The sequence below is a fragment of the Felis catus genome, chromosome B2 (genome assembly GCF_018350175.1).
Source record: "Felis catus isolate Fca126 chromosome B2, F.catus_Fca126_mat1.0, whole genome shotgun sequence".
NCBI classification, from domain to species: Eukaryota; Metazoa; Chordata; class Mammalia; order Carnivora; family Felidae; genus Felis; species Felis catus.
The window spans coordinates 70751382-70763634 of record NC_058372.1 but is presented as its reverse complement, the minus strand read 5'-3'; the positions used below and the strand labels follow the sequence as shown (position 1 = coordinate 70763634).

The window sequence follows — 12253 nt, the reverse complement described above, 5'->3', positions numbered from 1 at the left end:
ATAGTGTAATAATATCAGAAGTAGAATTGAGCGACTGATACTTTGTATAATCATAGAATGTTAATGTAAAATTACACAATAAAATATATATTAAATATTTCTTAGGAAGGGGAAGTTGTTGCTGTCAGTGGTGGAACGTCTGAAGAGGATGAGAGAGCATGGCACAGTGATGGCAGTTCTAGGTAATTCATCGAATTTTATTTCTACACGTGTAATATAAAATCTTTACAAACCTGAAGGTTCTTTTTTATCAGCAACACATTTCAAATTTTCTTTGGGTTTAAAGTTATTTTTGGCGGCACGTGGGTGGCTTGGTTGGTTAATTGTCCAACTCTTGATATTAACTCAGGTCATGACCTCACTGTTGTAAGATCGAGCCTTACCCGTGTCAGGCTGCAGGCTGAGTATGGAGCCTGCGTAGGATCCTTTCTCTCCCTCTCTCTCTCTGCGCCCCCCCCCCCCCCACAAATAAATAAATTAACTTAAAAAAAATAAAGTTGGTTCTTCTTTGGCGGTCTTTTTGTAGTCCAAAAGTTAGGAGATTTTCTTTCTGATATGTTTATCTTAGCAGAAAAAAATTTTGGTCATTGCAACTAAATGTGCAAAATGATGCTTTTAATTTGCCCTCTTAGTTGATCTTTTATCTTCTGAATCCTATTATTTGTAATAGTGAACTACAAATTAGTTTCATTACTGGTTTTGAGAAATACTTAAGCATTGAAGTAATGAGATCTTGTAGAATTGTCTATTTTCATATAGTATAATTTGTTGAATGATAATTATTTCTTCCAGCAATGAGAAGTGAGGATTCCTTTATTTCCTTATAATGGTGATCTACATTGTTATAGGGCTGATCTTTGCTGACCTTATAAGGCCTTAGTACCAAGAAAGTAGCTTTTGATTATATTTAGCTCCTTACACTTATCCCTGTCAGCAGTAGCTCTTAAAATTGCCAAGGAAACGAAGAGGTGGAGGTTATAAGAATTCCTTATATCAGTGTTAGAATCAAGGGCTTTCTTATTCCTACAACATTGACTCCTAGTGATGATATGCATGTACCCGTGGTTGTGTCTGGGAGATTTCTATATTTGAAACAGGGCAATAAAAGAAAAACTCACTTTCTTTTGGCTCAGCAATGGAAAATAGAGTATCTCAAACCATGAGACAACATAGAAGTTTATATATTGAGAAAGTAGTAGTGGCTTCAGCAGTTAGGGGCAGTTGTAAAGACCACGGGTTCTGCAGTTTGTAGTCAGATCTGTGCTGGCATTAGATTTTCTGTAAGTGCCAAGTGCTCTGGAGAGTAGCAGCTGTGAGTATTTGGCAGGTGCCATTTTTAGTGACCATGAGCTGGAGTTAGTATAAATAAATGCTCATAAGTTGAGGACAGCTTATTCTTGGATAGATGTTTGCTCTGCAGATGCATTCCCATGCATCCAGTATAGAATCTGAAAATATTTTTTAAACCAAGTTTTTTAATATTGTTTTCAAATTAAAATGAAGTCATGAAATCATACTAGAATGCACCTTAATTATTTGATTCTTATCTGTAATGATTATTCTTAGGGAGATATAGGTAGATGTCTGTTAGGGATTTTGGGGACAGGGGTTAGACGTGGTGGTAGTAGAATAAAACTCCAGACAAATCTGTCCTTTCCATGTTAATCTTTTTAGAGAAGTAAGGTTATACATCATCACTAAATATAGGAAAACTATTGATTTTAACATAGTGTAACTTAGATTTCTTTAAGGCATTTATAGTTTTAAAATTGTAAAAAATCACGTAGTATTCTCATGTACTAAAATTAGAACAGAAGATAATATAACTGCATTCTTTATTTTGCACCAACATCAGTTCAATAAAATTTGAGTCTTTTGAAGGTACACTGAAAAGAAATGGCAAACATGCTTAGTAGTGATACATAAAACACTAAGGCATGTAGTTTTCAGAATCATGGCATTCTTTGAAGCATAAGCTATGTCTAAGGTATATGTAGATGTTGAGTAAAAGTTGCAAGCACAACCTTCCTAATAGGCTGGAACACTTGGGACAAACCCCACTTCACCCCCATTTAATATCCAGCTATCATGAAGGCACCAGTGCTCTACCATCAAAATACCTATGGTGAAGAGTTCCCTGCTCCTCTCAAATAAGTAATCCCTATGCTTCCTCCTCCTTAATGTTGGTATCTCTGTGGCATCCAAGACTATCTGCCGTTGCTAGAATTGCTCCTTATTTTTGTATTCCCCACAATATTTTGCCCCAGAATGCAACACTCTTCAGAAATTAATTTTTTAAGTCTATTTATTTATTTTGAGAGAGGGGGAGAGAATCCCAAGCAAGCACACTCCCCACCTATAGTGAGGAGCCAACACAGGGCTCAAACTCACAAACTGTGAGATCATGACCTGAGCTGAGATCATGAGTTGAACACTCTTCTGACAGAGCCACCCAGGTGCCCCAGAAATTAATATTTTTGTTTAAATCATAGGAGGCACTTAAATTCATTGTTTCAATTAAAGCTATAGCCTTATTTATCTTAAAGTTTTTGAGATACTTAAGCTGACAGAATTTTAAGAAACTGTTTAGAACATGAGTTGAAAGGGAAGTGTTTTTAGTTTATTTGTTACTCTGTCATTGTGATCTCTTTATATTTATAAAATAGTCTTACGGTATATCTTGTGTTTGTATTTTTTAATCCCTTTTGCCTTTTAGTGACTACTCTAGTGATTATTCTGACTGGACAGCAGATGCAGGAATTAATCTGCAGCCACCAAAGAAAATTCCTAAGCATAAAACCAAGAAAGCAGAAAGCAGTTCAGATGAAGAAGAAGAATCTGAAAAACAGAAGCAAAAACAGATTAAAAAGGAAAGGAAAAAAGTAAATGAAGAAAAAGATGGACAAATATCACCAAAGAAAAAGAAACCCAAAGAAAGAAAACAAAAGGTTTTTTTGTTTTTTTTAATATAAACTGTTTTCTATGAAAACAAAGCACACTTTTTAAAAGTGCTGCTGATAAACATAAATGCTGTTGAGGCGTACCAGCAAGTAGTATTTGGAAAAAACTCAGAAGTATACAGTAGCAAAATATAGTATGCCAAACGTATTTAATTTTCTCAAGTTTTAAATTAGCATGTGCGAGTATTTACTTATAGAATTACCATATTCTCAATATTGAGCATTTAATCTTATGAGCAGATTTTTTTTTGGTAATTTCTTGGGATTTATTCATTTGTGTATATAAAAAAAGTTTAAAAACATATAGTTTTATGAGTCTTTTAATTTCCTTTGCTTTTTGACCATCCTTATTGATTGTTAATTGCTGAAAATAACCAGCAAGCATAGAGCACACATGACTTGGAATAATAATGGCAGAACTTGTCATAGTTGACTACAAGGCAAATATGAATCTAAAATAGGATACTACAGTTATTAACAAGCTTTCATTAATTTATAGAGAAGATGAGCCATAATTAGATGATCCTTAGGTCAGTAGCAGTATTGACTTGATTACTTCATCTTTAGTCTGGGTAATTTGAGACAAATCAGAACGTAAGAGATAAATGTTATGGAAATAAGAACTGTCAGCTCTTACGGAAATGGAATTCTTTTAAGAAAAATAAGAGCTGTTTAACTTTTGCTCTAAAGTAAATGAAATACAAGGGAGATGTTTTCTATTCCCCAAAAGACTAAGTAGAAAGTATATTTGGTTAAATAAACACAAGGAAGATTTTTTTTAACCTCTTTCATTTTTAGAATTAAATATAAGTTGTTAATTATAGGATTAAATACTAGGGAGGCTGTCTTTATCTCCAGAGAGCTTTGAAAATTTTAAGAATACTTCTGTTTTTAATGTTTATTTTATCTGTATCATCTGAACTCTTGTTTCAGCTTTATAATTATTTATTAATTTGGATTCCACAGCCTACTATTCTTATTACTTACTTTGCTTTTGTCTGGGGATGATTTACCAAAGAGAGTATCACACATATATGTGCTCAGTTTTCTCTTGTGTGTCTCTTGTGTGTCAGTGATGATAAATGTAGGCTGACCCATTATTTTATGTGGTACACAGACTGGTTGAAGAAAACTGATTTAGCTTTCTATCTGACTAATAAACATTTTTTTTCTTATCTCAAGACAGTTTTGATTAACTTTTGAGGTTTACAGTGTTAAGTCACTGTGAGAACGTAATTTTTTTGTCTCAAGAGTGCAGTTTACCTGACTCACCTGGTTCCTTTTGATTGATAATTGTGTAAACTAACACCTTGGGCTTTTTCATGCAATGCCACATTTAGATCAACTGTTGCTGTTTGGCATATTTTAACTTCACAATTTTTATTGAAGTATTACAACAGGATCTGTGTGCCACTGAATTTATGTGGGACAGACTTTAAATATCATGAGGTAAGGATATTATAGACTGTTCCCTTCAATTTGGTTTTTGTACACATGGTTTGGTATTAGTCTACCAATGGATCTAACAATAGAATTGTTCTTATTCTTTAGTCTCTTTGTTATTCCAAATAAACACAATAATATTTCCCTTCTTACACATAGGGTCATAGAGTTGGAAAGTTACAGATTCATTAAGTAATATTTACTGCAAGTATGAACAGATGAAGACATTTTCCATATGACTAATTGTATTCAAATTAATTAAGAACCAGTAAGGCAGATAAAGAAAATGGTTATTAATAGAATTCTCCAGAGATGCAGTAAAGTCATCTCAGATGTATCTGATATATGTCCATTATATTGCTAGGAACTCTGGAAACCAGATTAATAAATTTTTATTGAAGGCTTACGGTTTAGAAAGCAATACAGTGGATAAAAAGAAGTGTAAGACATAGTACTTACTCTGAAAACAATGTGTGATTAACAAGTTGCTTTAATCCCCCAAGATAAAAATAGAATATCACATTGTCTAATATGTTTAATTACCAGATTAATTTTAAAGATGGTAGCTCGAATCAAATAAGGACATCTTTTCTTAGAGTTTCAGGTTAAGGCTTCCAGAAATAAAATGTGAGGTAGACCTAGAAGGATTTCCATGAATACAAAGGAAAGATCTCAATTACCTGTATCTCCAAAATGAACAAAAATTCAAATGATGAGGCTGGAAATTTTGAGGAATATTCAGTGCATTTTATTTCCTAAGTGGTTTTAAGTACTAAGTGATAGAAACCTACTTTAAAAATTCTAGGTTTCCCAAGAATTATTGAGGAATAAGATGTATCATCGTAATGATTCTTGGCTGTGCCATACCAAAGTCTTACAGTTATAAATATCATTCCTATTTAATAGCCAACTTAACCTGGTTTCATGTAAGTGTTGTTCACTATTTCAGTCAAAATAGGTATTTTCCTTACAGGGAGAAATATTTTTCTGCTATAATTAATAGCCCATATTGAGGCTAGAATTAACAATTTTCAGACTTTTCCTACCTTTTTTTTTTCTTTTTATTAATAAGTCCAAGGAAACCTTTTTCACACATACTTTAACTCAAAACCTCAATGTATAAAACTGAAATCTGTGGCTCTAATTTTTTTTTCTTTTTCAAGTTTTTATTTAAATTCTAGTTAGTTAACATATAGTTATGGTTTCAGGAGCAGAATTTAGTGGTTTAGTGATTTATCACTTACTTTAACACCCAGGGTGCTTATCACAACAAATGCCCTCCTTAATACTTGTTACCCATTGAGCCCATGCCCCACTCACCTCCCCCCCAGCAACCCTCAGTTTGTTCTCAATAGTTCAGTCTCTAATGGTTTGCTTCCCTCTCTTTCTTTTCTTTCTTCCCTTCCCTATGTTCATCTGTTTTGTTTCTTAAATTCCACATGAGTGAAATCATATGGTATTTGTCCTTCTGTATTTCACTTAACATAGTACATTCTTGCTCCATCCATGTCGTTGCAAATGGCAAGATTTCATTCTTTTTGGTGGCTAATACTCCATTTTATATATACACCACATCTTCTTTATCTGTTCATCAGTGGACACTTGGGCTCTTTCCATAGTTTGGCTATTATTGATAATACTGCTATAAACATTGGGGTGCATGGGCCTCTGAGTATTTTTGTATCCTTTGGATAAATATCCAGTAATGCAGTTGCTGGGTCATAGGGTAGTTCTGTTTTTAACTTTTGAGGAGCTTTCGTAGTCTTTTTCAGAGTGATGCATCAGTTGTTCACCTCCTTTTGTTCTGAATGTTGTCTGTAGGTTTTAGTTTATCTGGTTCTTTTTTTGTGGTGATTTGGAGAGACTGAATAACTATACTGCCACTGCTGCCGTCTTCCCAGAATAAGGTTTTTAAAAGCTGAATATATATTTTTGTTCAAAGATATCTTCCTCCTTTTATTTAACTACGTTTATAGTTATTTCAAAGGGCAAGTTGAGAGATGAATGCTTTTCTGATATTACTTTATAATGTTCTAACTTTTAGAGATTGGCTGTAGGAGAACTCACGGAAAATGGTTTGACATTAGAAGAATGGTTACCTTCAACATGGATTACAGATACTCTTCCCCGAAGATGTCCATTTGTGCCACAGATGGGAGATGAGGTACTTTAAAATTTTTAAAAACAATCTTATCTTTAAGCCTTTTTTTTTTTTTTTTTTTTTTTTTTTTTATAGCTCTTGAAACAGAATTGTAGAAAACTGTAGCAGTCTCATGAAGTATCTCATTTTTGGATGCTTGTAAGATTTGTATGGAAAAACTAATTAGGAGGAAAGCTCCAATCTTTTTTGAGGCCACTTGCCACTTTAAATATTGCAATAGCAAAAACTAAATATTGTAAGAAAATGGGAATTTTATTAACATTTTAAAAACTCGTATTGTTTTTAACAAGAGGATTCTATTGCCAGTTTTCTTTTCCTTTCTAAAAATATTTTTTTTTCTTAGCTTAAGGCTTAAATATATAGCATGTTAAAGGAAAAAGGCAATTCAGCATTTTATTTCTATTTAATTTCATAAGTTTTCATTTAAATACAATGTTTATAATTTATTTATTAGATCTTTTAAAATATTTATTGTCTTAGAATAAGGAATATTTCATTTTTTAAAAAATGTGATTGGCCATCATTTTGGACTATGCACTTATGAATTTGAAATGAAAATATAAGATCTTAGATCAAAATTTCCCACTCCAGCGTTCATGTGTTCTTATTTTATGCATAGATGTTCAGAAGCAGAGACATCTGGTATCCAATAGATTAGCAGTAATAAATTAGGAAGTACAATATGAGCTTCTTTAGCAGACCATACTAATGAGCAGTAGAAAGTGGCAAGTGACAGTGGACAGTAAAAAAGAAAAAAAGAAAAAACAAGGGGCGCCTGGGTGGCTTAGTCGGTTAAGCGTCTGACTTCGGCCCACGTCATGATCTCGTGATTTATGAGTTGGAGGGCCCCCCCCCCGCACTGGGCTCTGTGCTGACAGCTTGAAGCCTGGAGCCTGCTTCGGATTCTGTCTGTCTGTCTGTCTGTCTGTCTCTCTCTCTCTCTCTGCCCCTCCCCCACTCAGGCTCTGTCTCTATCTCTCAAAAATAAATAAACATTAAAAAAAAGAAAACATATAATGCAAGAGTAACTCTAAAGAGCAGTCCAAAAAAACTCATTTAGAGACCCTACTAAAGAAGACATGAAGTGCACAGAATATTCCCGTAATGGTGATAGGTCCTAACAGATCCTTGAGCATCAAGAAGATGCTTGGTTAAATTATATTTATTATTTCCAGTAAATTATATTCACTATTACTAGAAAGTGTGTAAATCCTTGTTAAATAATTTTCTTTTAATATGTTAAACTTGTCTTTTTGATCATTGATGCTTAAACAGGTAAGTTCTCATTATTCAGCAAGCACTATTCCTTCATATGAAATTTCAAACAACTGGAGCAAAAGTATGTAGAATAATGGATATCCCAAAACGTTACTAAGAACTCAGTAACATCTTTAAAATTTTAAGCATTTCTTAACAAGCTCTATTATTTTTTTTTGTAGTGGGAAGAATAGGTGGTGTCAGACTACTATGTCAAGTACCAGTTTACAAGATGGTAGTCAAGTGTCAAATTTGACCTTCATAAAATTGGAACAAATATATGCCTTGTTCTCTTTTTAACAATAAAATATATTTATATAAATACATTTTTCATGTTAAAGTTTTCTGCATATGTACATACCACTTGCTACCAAAATAAGTGAATAATAAACTGATGGTGACTCCTACTTACAATTTACTTTGTTATACAACATAGGTCAACTTACTTTGAATCCAAAAATAAAACAGTGAAACAAACAAACTGCTCATTTTATCCTCTTAATGTGTAACCAAAGTAATGTTATTTAGAACACTTTGTTTATGATTAAGTGACATTAGGACAACTTTAGGAAAAGAAGGGGAAAAATAACAAAATACTAGAATTTCTTTCTGTTCAAAGAACATTAAATTCTCTCCTGCAGTTTTAGCTGATACCTTGCATCTTGGGTTAAAGGAAACATTCAAGTTTTAAAACTGTGACTTTATTTACTTTTTAGGTTTATTATTTCCGGCAAGGACATGAAGCATATGTTGAAATGGCCCGGAAAAATAAGATTTATAGTATCAATCCGAAAAAACAGCCGTGGCATAAAATGGAACTACGGGTATGGTGTTTATTATTTAAAAAGTTCTAGATTATGTAGAAAATTGTATTGAATGGTACTCTTTTCACTGTAAGAAACTGTTCCATGAAGATACCTTTTTTAGTTGAAGCAGTCCTAGAGAGTAGAAGGTATTTAATTTTCAGAGAGACACAAGATTGAATTTATATATTCCTATAGTTTATAAATTGGGTACACAATGTAATTATAGAGAAAATTAGTACTAATGTCTAACGTAAACTTTGTGTGAGTATTTCTAGATTTATCAGACAGAGTTCAAAATTATGTAGAGGTCTTTGGAACTATATTGGAAAACTTTTATTTCAATAAAGTTTTCCCCTTTATAAATGTTTTATTTATTTATTTTTTAATGTTTATTTTTGAGAGAGAGCTTGAGTTGGGGAGGGGCAGGGGAGGCACAGATGATCTGAAGCAGGCCCTGCACTGACAACAGTGAGCCTAATGTAGGGTTCAAACCCACAAACCGTGACATCATGACCGGAGCCAAAGTCAGATGCTCAACTGACTGAGCCACCCAAGCGCCCCTCTCTTTTTAAATTTTCTGTTGAGATATAATTTGTGTACTATAACATGCACAGATCTTCAGTACACAGGTCAACAAATTTTTACATGCACAGGATAATCAACCTAGATCAAGACAGAAATGAAGAAATGTTTTAATTATTTTTATCAGTTTATTTTGTGATTTATTTTGCGAAGATGGTTTCTTATTTTTTATATCTTTTTTCAGGAACAAGAACTAATGAAAATAGTTGGCATAAAGTATGAAGTAGGATTACCTACCCTTTGCTGCCTTAAACTTGCTTTTCTTGATCCTGACACTGGTAAACTGACTGGTGGATCATTTACCATGAAGTAAGGACTATTGAAAGAGGCAGTGGTTTCTTAGTATTATAGATTGTTTTTCAAGATTCATATAAATTTGAACTTTTAGATATTTTTAGGTATGTGACCTAATCAATTTGTTTCTATTTGTAATTAGATACCATGATATGCCTGATGTTATAGACTTCCTAGTCTTGAGACAACAGTTTGATGACGCAAAATATAGGCGGTGGAACATAGGTGGGTAATTTATTTAGAAGCCATACATGTTCGTAATTTTTTTAATCTAATAAATTATTTACTATTTTTAATAATTTAGAAAAAGATAATCAGAGAAATCTTCTTGCCATTTGTGGGAACGTTGATAGCAAAGTAAGATGGTGTCAGGTATTTAACAGTGGACCCTTCAATGCAAGGATTAAGAGTACTGACCCCCTGCATAATCAAAAATCTGTGTATAACTTTTAATTCCCCAAAGAGTTAACTACCAATAGCTTACTGTTGACCAGAAGCCTTACTGATGACAATTAATACATATTTTATATATGTATTATATACTGTATTCTTAAAATAGAGTAAGCTAGAGAAAAAATATTATTAAGAAATAGTAAGGAAGAAAAAATGCATATACAGTACCGTATATATCAGGGGAAAAAATCCATGTATGAGTGGACCCACACAGTCTAAACCTGTATTGTTCAGGGCTCAATTCTCCTTTTAATATAGTTCATGCTGGAATTCTAAACATTTTCTCTCTCAGATTTGGTAACTCATTAGATTGTTTATAGCTATTTCTTCAGCTGTTTTATGTGTTGACTTAAATTTTCTTTTAAAAATATAATAATTCAAAGTTGAAGCAGAAGATGTCTTCCAGTTCAAAATGTTTAATAATTTGGACTGGGGCCAAAGCTAAACTGACATTTTCATTTGTTTAATCTGTTATAATCTTTAAACTTAATATTGTAATCAAGACTCAAAGAAACTTTAAAATTCTTAAAAGATTCCAGACATTTAAGATGTATTCATTTATGTACACATGGATGTGCAGTTCATTAGAGTTGGGTTTTTTGTTTTTGTTTTTGTTTTTTAATTTTCAAATAGGGGCACTCTTTGGAGTGGAACATATATGGCATATTTGGTTTGAAAAACCACATCAGTTGATATGCCAGTCCACCTCTCTTCCAGTGCCATTGGAAGGCATTGGCATGGTGATTTGTCTTGTTTGGTCATGGTAAACTTAGAAATTTACATATGTGTGCTCCAAAAAGAAAAATTAGAGAAATACAGTTTATCAAAATTAGGGACATGGGAGTTATCAAAAAATTTACATTCCATGTAAATTCTATTACACCATTTTTCTGGAAACTTTGAAGGGTATGTTCCATCATATAAGGAAATGAACCAAGGAAGAGAAAGACCTGGAATCCCCTCCCCTCCACCAGGAAACAGAAAATCCAGAACAAGAAAGAGCCAAAATGAATTCCCAGTAATAGTCCATAGAAGTCTCAGGATAGCATCTGTCTAGCAAGATCTATAAAATGATAGTTCAGAAGATGTTGTCCTCTAAGAGCAGTCTTTAGGAAAAAAAGAAAATGGAACGGATGAATTATCTAATGTGTTTGACTTTGTTGGAAATTAAATTGAGGAATGTTTTATAATTTAAGCCTTTAGAGAATGTGGGAAGACTTTATAAATACAGAGAAAACCAACCACAGACAGTGAAGCAGTTATTATACAAAACTATAGAAGAAGGGAATTGTATGTTTGGCTTTGTATCAAACATAGTGCTGATAGAAACAAAATAGATTAAATAAAATACACACAAATTGTTTATACAATTATATGGAGAGGTCAGTACTTAATGTCTAAAATTAATGGGTGAAGCCATAGCTGTATACTCATTTAGAAGTCTAAATAAATTCAAGAAGAAATCTTTGCAAGAATTAGAGGTTTTTCTTGGTTTTGGTTATAAGCCTTTGGTACACTTGGTTGTTTAAACTATTTGAATGTGTTACTGATAAATTTTATTTTATATATATTTTTTTGTTTTAGAGAGCATGAGTAGGGGAGAGGGGCAGAGGGTGAGAGAGAAGAATCTTAAGCAGGCTGCATGCTCAGCATGGAGCCCAACACAGGGCTTGATCCCATGACCCTGGGATCATGACCTGAACTGAAATCAAGAGTCAGACACTCAGCTGACTAGGCCACCCAGCCACCCCTAAATTTTATTTTTTTAAAGACATGCATCTGCCAATAAAATGCAGAACAAATATTAACAGTCAGAATTTAGGAATATTCCGGAAATAAGCTGATAACCTATGTCTTCAGAAATGTTTAAAGTTTACTCTGAATGGTGTACTCTATTCCTTGCTTAATTTCATTGTTATTCTGTAGTATTGTTTGTTGAGGTTAGACATACATTATCCAGTTCCTCTTCTTTAGCATAATGTCATCAGTGTATGTAAGATCATAAAAAATAGCTTTTTGAAACTCATGTTTACTGTAAGGTTGTGGTGACATCAAGAATGCTGTTTATTAATTATATGGTAGCTTCTCACTAAGCTCAGTGTCACTAATATATATGCATCTGAAGAGCAAGTAGAGGTCTGATCTGGTACTAGATCCTGTTTACTGCTTAACATTGGCTGTTAGAATGGTTGAATCTGCATTTGGGTCCCAATGCATACCCATTCAAAGTTAGATATAATTCAGCAACATGCACTTGTGTTCTATTAACTTACTCCTGGCTCCAGTTTCCCTGTTTG

At 33.1% G+C, this 12253-nt stretch overlaps 1 protein-coding gene across 3 annotated transcripts in view; it reads left to right on the top strand.

Moving 5' to 3' along the window:
• PHIP (pleckstrin homology domain interacting protein) overlaps window positions 1–12253 on the top strand; it is a 139001-nt gene that overhangs the window by 95262 nt on the left and 31486 nt on the right. For all 3 annotated transcript variants that reach the window (XM_023254155.2, XM_023254154.2, XM_023254153.2), the window contains exons 22-27: window positions 106–182; window positions 2717–2948; window positions 6448–6567; window positions 8538–8645; window positions 9394–9518; window positions 9646–9728. In XM_023254155.2, the coding sequence (XP_023109923.1) occupies window positions 106–182; window positions 2717–2948; window positions 6448–6567; window positions 8538–8645; window positions 9394–9518; window positions 9646–9728 (745 nt within the window). The remainder of the gene's footprint in view (window positions 1–105; window positions 183–2716; window positions 2949–6447; window positions 6568–8537; window positions 8646–9393; window positions 9519–9645; window positions 9729–12253) is intronic.